Here is a 21,067-nt window from a genome sequence, read left to right on the forward strand (position 1 = left end):
CCGCCCAGCTTCACCATTTATTGAAGAAACTAACTTTTCGGTCCCTCTGGACCTTGATGAAGATCCCGAGCAGAGTGTGGGATTTTCCTTTTTTCAAGTCTGCTTACTGTAAACCAAAAAGTGGACCCACTGTGCCTACTTTACTCATCATTTCCTCATTACCACCGTTCAGTGATTACGTTAGACACAGATCCAATCCCACTTAGTGCAAGTCAAGCATGGTGAGTAGTTACATACATATACAACATCTCAGTAAACCATGTGCTTTTATTACCAGTGCATATTCATAGTGAAAACAAAATTGTATTGGTGTGACACAGCATCAGACACGTCTGAAAAAAGTTGAGCCTTGGACTGTTTAAAGATGTCTGGGCTCCTGTTTGGCAACGAGTCAAACAGCAGATCAGGTGCATGAAAAACAGCAGCTTCCTGCTTGACTTCACTGGTGAAATCAGGTCATATTCTGTAGCTTGGAAAATCTCTACCCTGGGGAGGGTGAATGTGGGTGTTAAGCACAGTGCTGTGGGTAATTATGTCAGACCAGGAAGTAGCTTTCTTCCTGCACCTGGTCTAGGTTGTCTTATGACATTACACAGAATGAACACCAGGGAGAGCAAGAGCAGCAACAGCTCTACTGCTACAGGGTTTTCCTTGGGAGTCATGGCTTAATGTAGTGCAGGCAGAAACTCAACAGTATCATAGGCGAGTGTGTTCTAAAGCGTGGATGAGTTTGCTGGCAAATATTATCCAATAGAAATGTCCTCATATAATCATTTTGTGTTTTGTGTCAACTGTTTTCTATGTGAAAGCTAAAAAAAAAAAACACACACACACAAAAAACCACAGTAAAACAGAATTCATATTCCATCCCGATCATTTTTGTGGTCTTGGATCCAGACTACATTTGCACCAATTAACAGTTTCCTCACAAAGCTCCCAACGTCTCTGATACTTGATACTATCAAAAGAATTAAAAACAATACATTGAAAGTTGTTCCATTGACATGCTGGTCTAATTTGCATGGATTTCCTGAGATATGTGTATTCTTTCTGGTTCGTAACTCTTAGCACTTCAATGAATAAAGCTCTTTAATTGTTAAAGGCATAACAATCATTCTATGAGCTCTAATCTTTAGCCATTTGTTCTTAACAGAGAAACTGAGAACACTTTTTCTTTTGGATAAGAATCCCAGATTAAAACAAAGACGGATTTGTAGCTTTGAGACAAAGCTGCTAATATGCACAAACACTGATCAAATGTTTCCAGATGGGTGTGTGTGTGTGTGTGTGTGTGTGTGTGTGTGTGTGTGTGTGTGTGTGTGTGTGTGTGTGTGTGGGGGAGGGAGGGGGGTTGGATGCTGAATTCTGCTTAAAGGTGAAATTTCCCTTTAAGGTATAGGGATAAAGTGTGAAGCTCTAAAGAAAAAAAAAGCACATCAATTTAGAAAAATAATTTGTAATTGCTGAGCTAGTGTATAAAATAAAATAAATTAGCATTTTTTTTTTCCTTTTGTTTTTTTCCTTTTGAAACAACAGATATTAACAAAAATGATTATTGTGCTGCTTACATTAATAAATATGACACTCTTCTTCAATTAAGCATGTGCTGGGTATGTTTATAAAGCACACTTTTTTAACAGCTGCCATACACACAAGTTTAAAATCCTGGAATCCTTTGACTGCTGCTCTCTGAATAGCCAAACGGCTGTGTGTTTCAAAAGCACATACATACAGAGTGATCTAATATACACAATATACATTTATGTATATACAGTACATACAGCAAATCAATGCACAGATGGTGGTGACATTTGTATGTGAGAAATTTTACATTCCATTGCTGGAGAAGCGTAGCGCTGTTCATTTCACTGTAAGCATTAACTAGTTCATGAGAAAAGCAACCGATGGGTACACTGTGTTGTTGCCTAGGCATTAAGATAAAAGAAAACGTCATGCATTTGGACAACTTATGGCTCATTAAATACTTTAATCTAAATCCTACCCTGTCCGGTCTCACAGAAAGTGTGATTTAATAATACCATCAACAGCGTACAACACACAAAAACTGTTTTTGCCACTTCTCTAAAACCCGTCCATAGCTTTATGTCCATTACAAGGATGCTACATTATCCAACTTTAAAAACAACCTTCAATACACATCATAAAGGAAGGTAAACTCATGATCACACACTTAATTATATCCGGGAGATCAGCTGATGTGCACATCAAAAGGCTGTATTGGAAAGGTCATTGCACCCGGGGGGGGGAATACATTGGCTGTGTCGTTGTCAGTGCTCGCAGTGGTGAAGATGGCCGTCTCCGGTCTCTACTGCAGGTAGCGGTAGACCTTGAAGCAGTGGTTCCCAGAGTCCGCCACCGCCACATGACCATCAGACGTGAGGGCCAGGCCCTGGGGGCCGTAAAGGGGGTCCGCTGACGTGTTGATGTAGGACAGGAAGGACCCTGAGCTGTCGAACACCTGGATGGTTACACAGGCACAGGGGGAAAAGGTGAGTTAAGAGATATACTTACAAATGTTCTCTCTGCATTCGATGAGATCCAGTTCTCTCAAGCTAACCTGGATCCGACTGTTGCCCCAATCGGCAACGATGATATTTCCATTGGCATCCACAGCCACGCCTGTCGGAGCATTGAACTGGCCGTTGCCCTCTCCGTGGGAGCCAAATTTAAACAGGAACTCCCCATCTGCATTGTACACCTGCAGGAGAGATTCAACAGGAAAGAGAATAGGAACATGACCCTCTGTTGTCACACATAATACAGATATGTTAAGGAAAACAGGATACAAATCATATTGCTTAAATGATCTAAAAGAACACGGACAGTCATTTTATTTTTTTATGTTTTCTAATGTTTAGGTTTGATGGATTTTCTTGTTTCATTTAAACTGAGCGATTTTAAATTGCTTGCTGGTTTATTTTTTTTATTGTTTTAAGAATGGGTAAATGAATGGCAGCCATGACCATTTCTAAGTACCCCTAGCACTTCATTCAGATAACTGAATTTAAATTGACTGTAAAAAAGAAAAAACGGTATGCAGCGCAGAGCAAAGACACTGGACTGTAGCTTTGGCAAGTTCCAAATTATTCAAGTATAGATATTTTTCCTGTAAGCCATTTATTCACAATACTTCCAATGCAGGTCCACTACAATAAAGAATGTACACACACGCACACACACACACACACACACACACACTTGCAACAAGCCATACCTTGACTGAATGGTTATGAAAGTCTGTTACCACAATTTCATTTTTGTTATTTACGGCCACAAAGTGAGGACCTGGAAGCAGCAGAGGGGACAGAGAGGGAAAGAGAGGAAAGATGAGTCATCCACTGCTTTACAACACGCGACAGGAAGTTCCACACTATTTTTGGACTACAGGACACACAGGACACAAAGACACTCGGAGAGTTGACGTGGGACAATACGTGAGACATGACACAACTGATGCATCGAACATGTAAAAAGAACAGTTTGATTTCCTGCTTTCACATTCACAGGGAGTTCATTACTTACTGAAAACAGGGCCAGATTTACTAAGCTTTTGTTCCAGTGCAATGTTTGCACCACTTTTTTCTAAAAGAAAAGAAAAGGTCCAAGTGAGAAATTAAATTGAAAGTACGGGTGAGTTTCAACTGAAATACTGCTCTCTGTGCAACAACTGAAGCCATATCAACGAGGGATTCCAGTAAAGCAAGCAAATCCTATTAACAGAAGGTTTTGTTCTCCCCAAATTTCAGTGAAAGGCAAAGACAGGAAGACCGTCCTCACATCTTTTTCATGCATTAGTGTGCATTAAGAACTTTTGCCTCTGTACACCTCTGTGTTGCACTATGATGATCAGGTGCACGTTTACAGTATAAGAGTATTAATGCAATAGTAAGGAATTTATCTGTGCAGTGACGTCTACAATTAAACAATCAGCTATACATGCTTACATTCTTTAGACTCTGAAATTGATGGGTGCATAGAGATGATGATACACTTATTAATAAATGAGATTTGTACAAATCAACATTAGACTTGAAAAAGGAAGATCCCGCACTCTGCTCTTGCTCAGCATTACAATTTATTAAAGAGACCCCTCTGGACCTTCGTCATGAGGGAATCCTCTCCTTGCAGAGTGCGGGATCGTCCTTTTTTAAGTCTAATGTGATATTTTCCAACACACCTGCAAAGAAGAATTGCTGGACGTGCGATTTATTTTCAATATTCCAAGTATGAAACATAAATAAAATCCGTAAATCTGGCCTAACTACATGCCCTGATACATGAAGCATATAAGAGACAATGTAAGAGACATAATTAATGAAATGATCATAGGTACTGGTACTAAGGATTACACAGTACCTGCAAAGTGTCTGTCCGATGTTCCTCTGGCTCCAAACTTTGTCACCAGCTTCCCATTTGATTGGAAGATGAAGACACAGCAGGCCTTATTATCAACTGTGATGATATGCCCATTCTTATCCACAGCCACACCTTTGGGTCCCATCAGTCTCCCAGCTCCAATTTTGTTCTGCGACAGCCAGAGGCGACACGTTAGTAATTCAGTGGAACATAATGAATCTGTGCAGTGCAGTGGTGGACGCAGTTTTCAGATCCTTTACTTAAGTACAAGTACTAAAACCACACTATAAAAATACTCTGTTACAAGTAAAAGCCCTACATTGAAAATGTTGTAAGTAAGTAAAGTATGTAAGTATCATCAGGAAAGTGTACTTAAAGGTCCTATGACATGGTGCTCTTTGGATGCTTTTATATAGCCTTAGTGGTCCCCTAATACTGTATCTGAAGTCTCTTTTATATAGACCTTAGTGGTCCCCTAATACTGTATCTGAAGTCTCTTTATATAGACCTTAGTGGTCCCCTAATACTGTATCTGAAGTCTCTTTTATATAGACCTTAGTGGTCCCCTAATACTGTATCTGAAGTCTCTTTTATATAGGCCTCAGTGGTCCCCTAATACTGTATCTGAAGTCTTCTTTTATATAGACCTTAGTGGGTCCCCTAATACTGTATCTGAAGTCTCTTTCTTATATAGAGCCTTAGTGGGTCCCTAATATTGTATCTGAAGTCTCTTTTATATAGACCTTAGTGGTCCCCTAATACTGTATTGAAGTCTCTTTTATATAGACCTTAGTGGTCCCCTAATATCTGTATCTGAAGTCTCTTTCATATATAGACCTTAGTGGTCCCCTAATACTGTATCTGAAGTCTCTCTTTATATAGACCTTAGTGGTCCCCTAATACTGTATCTGAAGTCTCTTTTATATAGGCCTTAGTGGTCCCCTAATACTGTATCTGAAGTCTCTTTTATATAGACCTTAGTGGTCCCCTAATACTGTATCTGAAGTCTCTTTCATATAGGCCTCAGTGGTCCCCTAATACTGTATCTGAAGTCTCTCTTATATAGGCCTTAGGGGGGCAAGGTGGAGGGTGGGGGTGTGGCCTTGACCAACTGCCACTTTGCTCGTTTGAAAGCCATGATGTCTCTCTCTCATGGGTGGGCCAAATTCTCTGGGCGGGCAAAGCAGAGAAAGGGGAGGTAACCTTCCTCCTTATGACCTCATAAGGAGAAGATTCCAGATCGGCCCATCTGAGCTTTCATTTTCTCAAAGACAGAGCAGGATACCCAGGGCTCGGTTTACACCTATCACCATTTCTAGCCACTGGGGGACCATAGGCAGGCTGGGGGAACTCATATTAATGTTAAAAAACCTCATAAAGTGACATTTTCATGCCATGGGACCTTTAAAGTATTGAAAGTAAAAGTACTCAATTCAGAAAAATCCTCACATCTCTTTAATCGGTTAATCATTTCAATAATATAAAATATAATCTTTATAAACTACATGTGTTTTGTGTGGAAAAATCCTAATTTGTAAAGTAACTAAAGCTGTAACAGATGAATGTAGTGGAGTAAGAAATACAATATTTCTCTCTAGCGGAGTAGAAGTAGAAAAAAGAAAAAACTCAAGTAAAGTAGAAGTACCTCAAAATTTGTACTTAAGTGCAGTACTTGACTAAATGTACTCAATTACATTCTACCACTGGTGCAGTGAAAACGCTGTTTTTTCCTGGCTGTGACCATTCACCTTGAACTTGCCATCCGAAGAGAAGATGCTAATCCATCTGTTGTCGTAATCTGCTACGATAATGTCCCCGTTCATGTCCACTGTGACCCCTGTGGGGCGCTGCAGCTGCCCTGGTGAACGACCCCTGACCCCAAACCTCATCTTAAACTGGCCTTCATTTGTGAAAACCTAGGAAAAGACAAAATTCACTTAGTCCAAAGACCTTCACAATTAAACAACTCATTACATTTCTCTATTCAGCTCAAGAGGATGCCACTGACCTGTATACACTGGTTGTTGCTGTCGGCCACCACGATCCGTCCATTACTGGAGGTGGAGATGCCTTGTAGGTTAGTGAATTCGGCTTTATCTCGCCCTCTTGTTCCTGTCATATCAACAAGACATCAGGCTACTTCACGATATGCATGTGTAAACATCATTCACAATTCATATCTCCTGTACTTTCCTTGGAATATCTCTTAAAAGGTTTAGCTTTTACTTGCATTTTTATTAAATTTTTTATTTAACCTTTATTTAAATATATAAGTCGATTGAGAACAAATTCTCACGACCTGTCCCATTTACACAGTTCCACATTCATACCTGGAAGCTGCCCAGTACAACCACAGTCTGATCTGCTGGCCACTGAGCAGCTCCACTGGAGCGTTTTTTTGGGTTAAGGGCCTTGCTCAAGGGCACCTCAGTGGTGATTTTTAACAGTTTGAACGGACAGGAAACAACTGTGTGCCACAAAAGAGCTCTAAAACCTAACACTCTGCATCTTGCAAGTGTTCAAATTACCCAGAGATATGACTCAGTGTGTGCTCTAGAGAAACATCCTACAGCTCTCAGTCAGCAGTGACCAGAATTAACAGCAGGTTCACCCACCCACTCTGTAGATCAGCTCATCCTCTATCGGGTTTTCCTTTTTCTTGGTGGTGCTGTACATGCTGGAGGGTCTGCGCACAGCCTTCTGTCGAACGTGACCTCCTCCTCCACTCGGGGACTTCACCCTTCTCTTCACGTCGTCTGGCGACTGCAGGACGTCCGACGGCTTGACGGCGCGCAAACGGAACGGACTCCCCCTCACGGGCTGTTCGTACAGCAGCAAAGAGAAGGTGAACTCTCCCTCTGAGCGGATGGTGTATCCGACCTCGTAGGTGCCGTTCTTGTTGTCCGCCACCTCGGCTTCAGTGCACACTCCGTCGGCAGAGATGATCTCTGCCCTCAGAGCGGCGTTGCCAGTCTTCACTAGCTCTCCGTCCTTGTCTTTAGTAGTGACTGTGACAGTAGTGTGCTGGCCGACCAGTGCGTGCCGCAGGCCTTCGCCGGTGGCGACACTGGTGTGGCCTACGGTCCCTGTTGTGATCAGGACTCCCAGGTTCTGAATGGAGCGCCTCAGTCCATCCGTCTCTACCTGGCATTCCAGATGTCCGTTTTCGTGGGGATGCTCAGGAAATGTGTGTCGGGCCAGGGCACTGACCCGCTCGCCCATCTGCTTCTGGACCAGCAGGACCTCCGTGGCGCTCCCGTGGCTCAGGGCCTGCTCGGTGAAGTTGCAGCTGCTTTGAATGTTCTCTTTGCCCTGAAGCAAAGAGGTCAGCTGGGCTTGAAGCACCTAGGAATGTCCGAAGAGACAGAGGCAGACAGTCAGTGGCGCTTGTACTAAAATGTGGATTATTAAAATGTGCTATTTTCCAGAGCCAGAGCTATAGATTATACTAACCTTAATATTTCCACTATGAACGGATTTACAGAATATAAAAAATCTTGGCATCTGGACTGACGAAAAGCTCCTTTTCAGATTTCACATTGATAATCTTGTGTGCCGATTTAGGCAGAAAAGTTAGCTATATGTACAGAAATAAAAGCATATTTCCCATGTTTTGTAGGAAAAGGGTTGTTGAAGCAGTTTTCATGTCGGTCTTGGACTATGGTGATGTGATTTATAGACACGCATCCTCTTCAACTCTTTCATTTTTGGACTCAGTCTATCACTCTGCCTGGAGATTCATAACCGGTCATGTCTATGGTACACATCATTGTATTTTATATAAAAGTGTTGGGTGGTCTTCTCTCCAAGAAAGACGTGATACTCAGTGGTATCTCTGTATCCACTATAAGGCCCTTGTTGGAAAACTACCACACTCCCTTACAGAACTTCTGTGTTACTCAGAGGGACATTATCAGACTCTCTCTGCTGACTGGCTTTTGCTTCATGTTCCACGAGCTTGCTCTGAACATGGAAAAACTTCTTTTAACTTTATACAACTGACCCCTGGAACAAATTACAGCACTTTCTTAAAATCAACTCACTTTTGTGCCTTTTTTCACAATTTAGAAATTCTGTAACTGCTTTACATGCTTGTACTTTCTTTGGCATCCTTATTATCCTAATGTATTTATCAAATCATTTGTCCAATTCAAAAAGTTTAGTGTCTTTCTATTTTTCTTATGGCGTTGCGTCTTTTCTGTGTTGTTGTTTTGTTTTTGTTATTGTAATTTAACTCAATGTCATTGTAAATGGGGGCAGCCCCTCAATGATTCTCGATTACAAAAAAAGGGAAATCAGAAAGACCTCTGACCTTCTGCTTAGTGCTGCAGATGTTTTCCACCTCAGTAATGAGAGCGGTCTTGCGTTGGTGTAAGGCCTTCTCCAGCTCGTCAAAAGTGTTACTGATTTCGGTCACTGCCTCGTTTTTCCGCTCTGTAAGCTGCTTGGAGATCTCATTCACAAGCTCAATGGCAGCCGTCAGTTGAGGTAGCCTGCCAGAAAAAAAGCAGAGAAGATGAACACAGAATAACACTTTCACATTAGCGTTCTTTCTATTTCCAATACATCCAAGATCTTCCAAATGCAATCACATACTTGATTATGGATTAAAGCGCTGAAAATCCTACCTGTTGCGCACAGCGTCCAGCTGATTTTTTAGCGCTGACTTATGCTGTTCCAGCACATCCCTCAGAGGAACTGTCACATGTTCCCTGTGTTCCCCTTCTGTACACTCCAGACACATGGCTGTTTCACATGACTCGCAGTAAAACTCCATCACCTGCAGATGGCGCAGTGGAGCACAAGACAACTGAGCATCACATTTCTGTGGCTACATTTGCTTACAAATTCAAACCCATATAAGAAAGAAATATTTCATGAGATCTTGCAGTAGACAGTGCTGTCATGAGCTTGTGGGTGATCTCCGATAGATCTGAACTACTATGTAACACCCTCTGCCCTTTTGTTTTAGCTTACCTTGCCCTCGTGATTGGGGCAAGAGAGGGGCTGACAGGCCGTCGCTGCACTGGCTGACTCCAGAACATTACAGGCCTCAGGTCGGCTGCACTCTGGGTCTCGCTGTAACACCTCCATTAGATTTGTGATGAAGAAGTTGTTCTGCAGGGCTGCCACACCCTTCTCTGGCAAGATGGAGGTCTGTCTACACACTGGGCAGGACAGTGTCAAAGACTGGGGAGGGATGTAGTTCTGTAGACATCTACAGAGAGACAAGATGTTAAAGAAATGACTGAGAGGGCTGAAGCTGCAATTTAGCACCTACTCCAGGGTCACAGGGTGTACAAAAGCAGAGCTATTGTTTTTAGACTTGCTTAGAAGACAATAAGATTCTGCTCCTTTCGGCTCGGCACAACAGAGAGCATCAAATTATTTAAATAATCGACTATCTGTCTCTGTGGAAATTGGTGCTTGCTGCCAACAATGGCGTGCCATAAAGAATGCTGTCTGTTTTATTGGGGCCAACCTCAGAGTGGCTGATGCCTTACATCATGCAGAAGCCACAATGATGACAAAATAGCTGGCTTAGTGGTGTGATTTTGGGTCATTACACATCATTTTGAAATCCTTTTAAACATCCCTTAAATGCATCCCAGATAAAGAGCTTACTGCAGGCAGAGGGAATACAAAGAAACATTATAGTACACTAAACGATTTATGTCTTTTCTTATGTGCTCATTTTCTGAATTACACATAATATAGAAACAAACAAATTCTGGTACAGCCTAAAATAGGTAAAATCTGTCTCATATTTAAAATTTGATTTAAAATCTTTTATGGCTCTAATTAGATTTTTTATCTTATATTGTTTTCTCTTTAATTGTCTCCCATTGTTTGACTTTTTATTTTCTAATGCCATACTAATCTTGCCGTATTAGTTCAGCTGTAAAGCACGTTGAACTGCATTGTATGAGAGGTGCTGTACAAATAAAGTTGGATTGATTGGTTCAGATCTTACTTCTCACAGAAGGTGTGCAGGCAGGGCAGGACTTTGGGGTTGTGATAATGGTCCAAACAAATGCTGCAGACCAGGAACTGCTTGTCTATCTGCCTGACCACAGGGCTGGTGCTGCCGGTCTCACGCTTAGCCATGGTGACGGACATTCAAAGAGGGCACAGGAACCGCTTAACCTGCACACACAGGGTGGAAGAAACAGGACTAAGGTCAAGAAAGCCTAGAGGAAACGTTCAAAGAGAGTGAGGAGGGCGTGTTCGTTTACCCTCAGCATGAGCGAAGGAAGAAATGAGTCATAATGTTGTTAACATGAAAAAAAAACCCTCTGCTGCCACTGTATGCTCTCCCTTTCTTATTAAACTGTGTCACTATGGGATGAGCGTCTTTTTTCACAAACACCCGTATAGCCAGAGGTTATGTGACTTTATAAATTAAAACTCTAATAAGCTAATGCAGTGGAAGGAAAATGATTACATGTGATTATCCCTTGCGGGGCAGAACTCTCAGCCCCGACAACTATGCAGTCTGGGAGCCAACATGTCTGTGTTTACAGTGGAGTTTGAAGTGTAGAATATGTGTGTATATAAATATGCTGTTAACAAAAACATGCTTAATGCATCTTGTTTAATTCCTGGCAATATTTGACCATACACAACAAAGTCCGCTGTTTTATTGTTTAACATTCGTTAAAATGGCAGATGATGGGTGGATGCCTGCCGGCTCTCTGTTCAGATGGTTGTTGCTGTTACATGAAATTGTATCACTGGGTCAAGCACAGATTATCTCAGTTTGCCAATGACATGTTGTAAATCTGTCATATTGTACATAAACACATAAAGGATTACATGAACACCAAAAATACAAGCACACTGCTTTAATGTGATCCATAAATATTGCTTACAAAACAGCATCAGTCTATTTCATGCAATGTTAAAGACATTTCAGCCATTGGTCTGGTTAGGTAGTTAGCTCGTTTGTATTGTAACATTACAAAGTATTTCTGTTTAATTCGGCTGTACACAATCAGAATTTAAGCTCCTTAAGTTCTCTTCTAAGGCTTCTTTGGTTATTTATTTGTAGTTTAGCATCACCGCTGTGAAACGGTCAGAAAATAAAGTTTTGATTCTTTCATTCACGGCTCCGTTCCTCCGCTCTCTGTCTTCGCTTGCCCGAGCTTACTTGCTCTCTCTTTTTTTTCTCGCTGTCTTTTTTAAATTGAGTCAGGAAGCCAAGCAAAGACCTAACTTTACTTTTAATGTTATCAAACAAAGAGACATATTCTCCCTCCTCGTCCTAAAATGGTCGTATAAATGGACATTGCGAGAGTCTGTAGGGCGTTGGGTTGGGAACCGGAGGGTCTCTGGTTCAAGTCCCCATACAGACCAAAGTATAGTGGTGGACTGGTAGCTGGACTGGTACTGGGCACTGCCAAGGTGCTCTTGAGCGAGGCACCAAACCCCCACGTACTTGGGGTACCTTTCCATGGGCAGCCCCCTCACTCTGACATCTCTCCCTTAGTACAGGTACTGACTGTGTATTTGTAATTCAGGCATGTGTGTAATAACAACAGAGTGAAAACATTGTAATTTCCCCTTGCAGAATTAATACACTATACATATTATAGTATACATTATTATTATTATTCCTATTTCTATGAATGAATCAGTCGCTGAGTTGAAGCAGCCATGCTGTGTGTTTGACCAATCAATGACGGTAATCCCTGCAAACCCCACCCCGAAGGTTCCTGTACTTTCAGAAAGTACCACCCCCCGATCAGGAACTTTTTGGGGGTAAAAAGGCCCATGAAAAGGTCCCAGGGCCTTGATTTACACCCTGGTCCCTGGGGTGGGGGGGGGTTCTGCGGTCAAAAAGCAGCTTAAGACACCTTTTATCGGGTAACTGAGACACAACTTTGTAGAGTGCATGTCATTAGCCACTGGCTTTTTGTAGTTTTCACTTTATTTAAGATGCTGCGCTTGTTGTCACCACGTCTGTCATGCAACATCCCCTAATAACCTTAACATCGCATTCTGCCTCTTGAATGAATGCTCTCCATCTGAATTTTTTTAGATAGATGGAATTTAGCACTTATATGAAAATTTAAGGAACGATGTCATTTGTAATTTGGAAAAGAATATCTGAAATATACTGAAAACCACTTCATGAACAAATAATATAAAAACTATGAGATATGTATATGAAAAGGTGAAATCTACTTAGTTTAAATTCAGAGATTATGTGATATGCATGAAGTTGTAGTGCTAATATAATCAATGTGAGCCTGAGAGCAGTGGAACATAACAACTTGAACTGTAGATTTCACAACCATCATGTTTGACTTGATTCAACTGCAAAAAGACAAATCTAAACTCCAACCTTAAATGAGACAGGATCCTATCTTTGTCCTAAAAACAGCCTTGTGGATAAAAATGTAATGTATTATCAGTAACTGTGAAACATCATTGCACAGTTATCGATGGTTCAAGTTTATTTTTATTTAAAAAGCACTCATATATGTATACATATATGAGTAAAACATATATGTATACAAGCATAAAGACATACGGGCATAGATATATGTAGGCTATCTGAGAAAGGATTCAAGCAAACCAAAACTTGATCATATGGATAAGAATATGGATGTGTAGGAACACCATATTTTTTGCAATTCAACAAAAGGACAAATGAAATCTAAAAGACCAGTGTGCACTTTGTATAAAAACACATCCACCTAACTGAGAAAGACTCACTATTGACTGTAATGTTGCATACCTGCAATTGTTAACATCCCAGTTAAGAGCCATGATCTAGATCTAATTAAATGCTAAGAAGATACACTCAAACTATTCCTTAGAAGGCAAAGTCAACTCACCCATCACCTCTTGATGCGTCACAGCCCTATGACTGTACTATTCTTCAGCCTCGCCTCATCTTTCAGACACTTTTCCAACAGCAGGGTTTGTAATTTCTAACTGCTCTCTCAGTCTGACCTGCAGAAGGCTAACCATCAGGCCTGCACTTCACCTAGCATCAAGAGCTAAAGCCCCTCACTCTGCCTTTCGCCTCTGCCTTGACTAATATAGCTAGGCCCCTTTTCTTTGAGAGTAAGGAGAGGAAAGAGGAAGCTTTAAAACGCCACTCCCCAAATTCCTCCTAGTTCCTTTCCTTAAGTCCCAGCTGGCTGAGGTAGGCACCACCTGCCTGTCTGTCTGTCTGTCTGTCTGTCTATCTGTCTGCCTGCCTGCCTGTCTGTCTGCCTGTCTGTCTGTCTGTCTGTGCCTGCCTGCCTGTCTGCCTGTATGTATGTATGATGTCTGTCTGTCTGTGCCTGCCTGTCTGTCTGTCTGTCTGTCTGTAGGGAGAACATTCCCGGTGAACTGGGCTGCCTGTCTCACGACCTGCCGGCCTCCGAGGCAGCTGTCCCTCTCTACAACACAGAGCAGCGAGCTCTAACAATGGCATTCCAGATCTGCTCACAGCTCACCACCCCACATTCCCCTCTCTCTTCCCCTCCCTTCATCTATTTTCTTTTTTTCTATTGTCCTCTCTTTTTTCTCCTCTCTCTCTCTTTTAATAAAACCACATAAATGCACTCATAGCATCAGCAGGCCTGCTCTCAGCCACAGACGTCTTGCAGATGGGGATTTTCTCAGGCATGTAGGCCTCATTGTTGCTCCTTGCTAAGTGACTACCAGCTCTGCCTCCCCCTTTCACTGTCCAAACAGCCAGCCCTTCCCCGACCTCGCTCTGCCTCCCCCTCCTCTTGTCTCCCCTACAAAAGCCCTCCCCTGCCTGGACTGTCTTCCCTTCACATGGACTCTGAATTGCAGCAGCTGAACGGTGACATCATGAGGAAGCTTGAGGAGCCAAAGCCCTCAGGCTCCTCCCCTCTCGGCTAGCTAGCTGCTGCCTTTTGGGTTGCAACAGTCTCCCCCCGCCTTCCCTTCCCTTCCTCCCTGCCTGTCTATTCCTCCCCGCCTGTCCGTTCTCTCAGCAGCCCTCCTCGGCTCAGTTCCTCCCACTCGCCTCACCACAGAAAGAGGATCTTTCTCCCCGTCACAGCAGCTCTGGGTAGCTGTGTATGTGCTTAGAGAAAAGCTAAATAATGTGAGCGAAAAATGCATTGAATAATAAACAAAAAAGACAAAAATAACATTGATTAAATAATTGCAGATTTAAATATAGAACTTTACAAGCCTAAATATAAATATGTTCTATAAAATAGTATAGTATAGTGTAATATAGTTAAATCTTCAGAAGACTGACAAACCTAAAAATAACAGAAGTGATTCATCAGTTGAGAGATTAAAAATAGATCTGACAGAAATATAAGACATCCGGTATTAGTGACAGAAGAGTACAGAGTAGAGAGCTAAATCTGCAGTTTCTTGTAACGTTTGAAGCAGCATGTGACGAGATGCTCTTCACGGCTCTGTCACGGGAACTGCATGATCAGCACTTCATACAGACGAGGTCAGTTTTCCAAGTCAGTATGCAACTGTGTTTCCTCTGTGCTAGAGAGACGCCTGCAGACAATCCACGGAATGTGAACGTCGTTTGTAAATTCGGCGGTTTGACTGCAAAGCGTCTCGTGCCACTCTCCCCCTGAATTACAGCTAAGTGGCTTAATGTCCTCCTGCAGGGTCAAGTCCTGTCTGCCATCTGGATTTGTGTCTCCCAGACTCTGATGACACCATCACACCCAGTCAACTCAAATCTGAATTAAAGCAAACACCTCACATACATGGCCTGACACACTACTCAAATGCTGTTACCACCAGGGAAGCAAGTTACAGGCAATGCTTGTCCACCACAGACCAGACTATAGGGAGGAATCATATGCTACAGGTGAGTTGTATGGCTGCTCGTCTATGGACAAAATCATAGTCACGATTATTTTTGGTCAATATTGAAATCGCAATTATTTGACACGATTGCTTATTGACTTTTGGAAAGAAGTTGAAATGATTGAATTTAAGAAACAGTGAAAACACCTTGAGCTGTGACATTTCCCTTAACCCTCCTGTTTTCCTCGGGTCAAATGTGACCCGTTTCTATATCAGAATTCTGGGTTTCTTTCAACCAAATTTCCCAAAAATAACTGAATGAAGTTGGCTAGAAGCCTAGATGTAACACAGAATTGGCTAATAATTTATAATTTATGCTTTACAAACAGGCAAACCAGAGGACAGCATGTGAGTACGTAGGGAATTGCGTCGAAAGTGTCAAAGAAAGCCTCCAAAGCGTTAAAACCGTTGAAAAAAAGGGTCCCAAAAAACACAGAAATTGTCAGAGAAAAGCATTAAAAATTAAGTCAAAAGCGACAAAAAAGCTTCAATAAAGTGTCGATAATTGTCAAAATATGGCCGACGGGAAGACAATATGAGGGTTAATACTTTTCCCGTCTCAACCTTTGTTTTTATATTTAGAACACAAGACAAAATAAGAGTTGCAAAACGTAATGTGCAAAATAATCTTTTTGGATGACATTGTTATTGTGATCAATCCAAAATCGTAATCACGATTACAATTTGATTAATTGCCCAGCCCTAGTGAGTTGTTTGTGTGCTGAAGACGGGGACGTCTGATTTGAATGGTTTAAATGGATTTCAGCAACATGAGCTCACATTTGGAGAAAACGTTATTATTGGAGTTTTTCTGCTGCAGGAGGGCAGGAAGCCATGCCCCGCTCTTCACCGCTCCCTAAAGTGCTGCTTGTAGTTGTGAGTTGTGAACTTGGACTAAAGAGCTGCCAGTCGTTGTGCAAATGATCACTCTGAAGGAGGGTTTTCTGTTCCCTACAATACAAAAAGTAATTAGTCATGACCGCTAGTACAGTTCATTTCACTACTGTAAGTGTAATGAATAAAAGAAAGACATTTTTTGTTATCTTTTGTGGATAAGAAAACGGCCTGTTTAGAATCCCCCAAAGGGTCCGAATGAATAGATAATCAACAGTTTTTATACTTTATTATATATGAGACCTATTTCATGAGACCAAGATTCCATAGAAAGACCCTAAATATCAAAATATTACCTCTTGGGTAAGTCAGGGTACGCCTAAAGTGTGATGCAGAAAACAATATGAATATGAATTTAAACATGTATTTTCTTTAAGGGGACAGTTTATAAAATTAAATCCACAGAATAAAATCAACTATATTTTTTTAAACATATATGGTCTTGACTAAGTGCTTCTAGAAAGAAATGTTATTGCAAATAAGTAATTTGATCTTGAAAACTTGGCTGATAAAACAAAAATGGTCTACTTGTCTTGATTTTGGGGCTGGGTAGGATCACTGATCATTGAAGTCATTATTATAACATTAATAAAGACATTTTCTGGTATCTCTGACATATCATGATACTTCAAATGCATGCAAAATCCCATAGACAATAATCAAACTGATGTTCAAAGCTAACTGTGTTCCATTTTTGTCCATTAGATTTCTACTACAGTCATATCATTGGTATATGATTCCGCTGAAAGTTGAGAAATGAAACGGTGATTACTCAGGATTCCAGGATGTTTGCACTTCAAGGGCCATAAAACGTATTTAAACCCTTCCCTTCCTCTTCCCCTGTGTGAGTAAGAGGCTGTTTCAGTATCATCGGTTTACTACTTTATGAACCTGTGTTGGATTATATTATACGCACAATTATTTCTAATAACTCATCTGTGATGGCTGCTGTATGAGTCACAGCAGAGAGGACTTCAGAGTAAGAGACTTCAGGCTAAAGAGTTTTCCAAACGTTTATTTCAGCAGGCAGCTGTGTGTTGCTCCGGTAAACATGGGCGAAAGTCTCAGCGACCTGTAGTAGGAAGTGTTGGCCACCCCGATGACGTGCTGTCAAGATTGTGTTTAAATATAGATTGTTAGTTTAAGGCTTCCATCCACATCTGTTGTGTCCCTGCGCATGTGTCATTGTGCACTAATCGTTCCTGCCTATAACCAGCCTGGGCAGAACCAGCCTAGATCTGATTTAGAATCAGCTCCCATTACTGATTGTGATTGATGTTTTGCTGATGAAGTTTTAACGAAGTGTGTAGATTGTAATGAAGAAGAAATAACCTGTTTGACTGAGAGAGAAAGAAAGAAGAAGAGAGAGAGTAATGTACCAGAGATTTTAAATTAGCTTCACCGCAGGGATGCATTACTCTCCATAAATTATATTTCTAAAAAGCATTGTGATCATAATGTCAATTTGCAGCAATATCTGATTGAATCTAATTCAGACATAGGTCAAGCATGACTGATTGCATTGTCCCATTTGTATGAGCAATAACAATCTAAAGAAGCCTTGTACTGGCCGCTGTAAACCTGAGAACGAGAGATTTCTCTAAGTACATTTCTGTGTTTTGGGGAGTGTTAAGGGGCTGTTGTGGGGCCAGCGAGGGTGCCTGGCTCTATGATGATTTAAATTATCAATCATTATTCACACAACACAGAAACCTTTGCTTCTCAAACTAACAAGTTCCCCCTTACACTTCACTGCATTGGATGAAGGAATCTGTCTCAATGCATCAGTCTCTGTCAGACCGCTCATAGCAGTGACGCTGGTTTTCACGTAATGAAAGAAAAAGGTCTGTGGACATAATGTAGGAGGCTTTGGAGAACAACAGACTCAACATAAGACACAACTATTTGTTTCATATTATATTGTTTACGGTGCTCATTGTTTGTATTCATATTTTATGTCTGCCTGATTTTGAGTCTGAGTGCATAGGGATACATTTGAATATTTAACAAATGCCTGGCCAAAAGCTGCTGACCAAGTGTGTACATTTTAACATTTTAAAACTATAGGAATTGATGCTATGTGTAAAGTGCAATTAGTTACTAACTGTAGAGCTGCAAAGATTAATCGATTATTTTTCAACTATTTTGATGATCAATTAATCGGTTTGAGTCTTTTTTTAAGAACAAAAAAAAGTTAAACTTCTCTGATTCCAGCTTCTAAAATGGGAATATTTTCTAGTTTTCTTCTCTCCTCTGTGACAGTAACCTGAATAGCTTTGAGTTGTCGACAAAACAAGAAATTGGAGGACGTCATCTCGGGCTTTGGGGAACACCGATCCACATTTTTCACCATTTTCTGACATTTTAGAGACCAGGCAACTAATGGATCAATTGAGAAAATAATGGACCGATGAATCATTAGTTGCAGCCCTGACTTGTACTGTACTCACTGTAGCCATCTTTCATATGCCTTTGTCTGCAGACATTACATTGATAAGATCTGACAACTAATGAGAGAAGACAAGAGAAAGTGACCACATGATGTCAAGTACAGTAGTCAGCAGAGGTTTTAATCAACACTGACACCAAAAGGGAGTCAGGAGACGTTTGTGTCTCTCCCAGTGAGCCCACTATTACAAAGGCCGACAGAAGACAATGCGGCATGCAGGCGGTGTGTCTGCAGGCACAACATACACTGCAGATTTTATAAAAGGTCGATCAGTGCACAAGCATGGGCCCCAGCCAGAGACCCTTATCCACCTGCAGTAAGAGCTACAGAGTGACTAGGGGGACAGCAACTCAGATAGTCAAATGATGTCCTGTTCATGTTATCCTGTGCAAATACACCAGCAATGTTCTGCTCCACAGTTTGATTACCAATGGTCAGAGTGCACTATGAAGAATTAGTGGTGTCGCAACTTGTACAACAGAATGTCAATGACTTTAGGGCTGCAACTAACCAATATTTTCATTGTTGATTAATCTCATAATTATTTTCTCGATTAATCGATTAGTTGTTTGGTTTATAAAATGTCCGAAAATGGTGAAAAATGTGGATCAGTGTTCCCCAAAGCCCGAGATGACGTCCTCAAATGTCTCGTTTTGTCCACAACTCAAATATATTCAGTTTACTGTCACAGAGGAGTGAAGAAACTAGAAAATATTCACATTTAAGAGAAGACAAGTGAATCTTGATGTATGATGATCTGGATGGGTTTTTGGAATGACCGTTTACTGAGCGACACAATATTTAGTTTGATGAAATGCACTATATCAGTGCATAATGGTCTCTACAAAGCAACTCAATCATAATAATAATCATAATTTAAAAATGTATGTGGGAATTATAACATCTAAATAACAGGGATTTGTGTTGCCTTATGTTTACTATAATTGACTTAGTAGTCAAGCCTTCATTAATCTTTGGCCTGTAACATGTTTGACAGGGTAAACCTTTAATCATTGCTGTAATTTGGTCTTTCCTGGAAGCCCTGCATCATCTGGGTTTATCGTTATATAGTGCCAAACACTCAGAGATGTTTAAACTACATAGTTCACTAAAAACAAGGGCGACGTTTAAGTTCAATTGCTGAAGTTTTAAATATGAAATAAACCATCAACCCTTTACATCTTTGTGCAACGATGGTGAAGCTGTTTTCCTGGAATTACTGATGTAAAGCTTAGACTGAGAAATGTTGATGAGAGTCTCATCTAATATTAAGTATGCAGTGCACATTATATCATCTCTGTTATGACTACATCTTTTTTCATGAGGTTATGTTATCGGCTACTTATGATGGCTCACGTACAGAACCTAAAGAAAAGGCCCTCAACCGGTGAAAGTGCTGACTTTTTGGTTGGTTCAGGAAAATCTATTTTAAAGGAGGGCAAATTACATTGTCTAATGATCGTCTGTGATCAATCTTAAGTGTAGACCTACAGTTCATACAGGATAATGAGCAGGATACAATCAGTCGACGTGCATAGCAGCTCCTAGTCTGAAAAAGTTATTTAAAATTTAAAATAAAGTTATCAAATTACTAAATTTACTACAATATGCTTTAATTGTGTGCAGCACGTTAATACCTATAGTTCAGTTCAGTCTGTATTGTCCTACGTGGGAAATTTGTTCCAAACACATATATGCCGCAGTAAATCCGTTTAATAAAACACATTTTAAATTTAAAGGACAAGCCAAATAAATGATTTCAACTGATATTGCATTCAATCATATTTGGATTGTACCATTTGATTTCAGAGCACAAGTTAAGAAAATAAACCCAGAAAAAAAGTTACTGTCATAGACCTTATTCACACAAGGGTGATGTAACCTGTAGATTGACTTTAAATCAATGACTATCACTGATCAGGGCCAAATAATACAGATTAATCAATCTATTTATCAATCGGTCTATATGCTCTTTTGTCTGGGTACACAGCATATTAATATGGACAATAAGTAGGGTCTGCCTTCAAAGGCTGTATCTAGTCATTTTTAAGGTACAATTTGTATTCTGGCAGACTACACTTTGTCATTAGTTCCACATTTACAGAGTGTGTTACGGTCAACATTGCAGCCTTGTTTGTAACACAGTTCTTGAACACGTGCTGCCAGCCCTGTCTACCTACATAATACTGGACATCCTCTGAGACTCCAAGCTCATGCATACAAAACGGAATGAAACCCTGAAGTCATGAGACAGACATGTAAGCCCTGCTAAGTATCTGCCCTCGGGCACAGCATCCAGGGCCGTCTGCAACCTCCCTGTGACCCAGTGCAGGAAGCCAACAGAGTAAAACCAGCCAAACATTTCCATCCACAGCATTCATCAAGCATGTGACTTTTGAGATAGTTTTACACAAACCGAAGATGAGCTATATTCCAGAACAGAAGACCAACCAATAAGGAACCACGACACAGTCTAGGCCTGAGGTGTGAAACTGATGCATTGGCTGTTGCTGCAGTACAATGCCACAC

At 41.0% G+C, this 21,067-nt stretch overlaps 1 protein-coding gene across 5 annotated transcripts in view; it reads right to left on the bottom strand.

Annotated features, from left to right (window-relative positions):
- Window positions 1-247: 247 nt before the first annotated feature.
- The window catches only part of LOC120546419 (tripartite motif-containing protein 3-like), a 33,040-nt gene continuing 12,220 nt past the window's right edge, over window positions 248-21,067 (bottom strand). For 3 of the 5 annotated variants that reach the window (XM_039781361.1, XM_039781355.1, XM_039781347.1), the window contains 12 exons: window positions 10,352-10,524; window positions 9,355-9,595; window positions 9,006-9,157; window positions 8,690-8,870; window positions 6,993-7,722; window positions 6,386-6,489; window positions 6,126-6,293; window positions 4,378-4,546; window positions 3,544-3,603; window positions 3,236-3,306; window positions 2,579-2,719; window positions 248-2,479 (listed from right to left, as the gene is read on the bottom strand). In XM_039781361.1, the coding sequence (XP_039637295.1) occupies window positions 2,327-2,479; window positions 2,579-2,719; window positions 3,236-3,306; window positions 3,544-3,603; window positions 4,378-4,546; window positions 6,126-6,293; window positions 6,386-6,489; window positions 6,993-7,722; window positions 8,690-8,870; window positions 9,006-9,157; window positions 9,355-9,595; window positions 10,352-10,497 (2,316 nt within the window). In that variant the 5' untranslated portion in view covers window positions 10,498-10,524 and the 3' untranslated portion in view covers window positions 248-2,326. Of the gene's footprint in view, window positions 2,480-2,578; window positions 2,720-3,235; window positions 3,307-3,543; window positions 3,604-4,377; window positions 4,547-6,125; window positions 6,294-6,385; window positions 6,490-6,992; window positions 7,723-8,689; window positions 8,871-9,005; window positions 9,158-9,354; window positions 9,596-10,351; window positions 10,525-13,220; window positions 13,600-21,067 lie in introns of those variants that run through there. The other 2 variants (XM_039781367.1, XM_039781376.1) reach the window with 2 other exon arrangements.

The sequence above is a fragment of the Perca fluviatilis genome, chromosome 2 (assembly GCF_010015445.1).
Source record: "Perca fluviatilis chromosome 2, GENO_Pfluv_1.0, whole genome shotgun sequence".
NCBI classification, from domain to species: domain Eukaryota; kingdom Metazoa; phylum Chordata; class Actinopteri; order Perciformes; family Percidae; genus Perca; species Perca fluviatilis.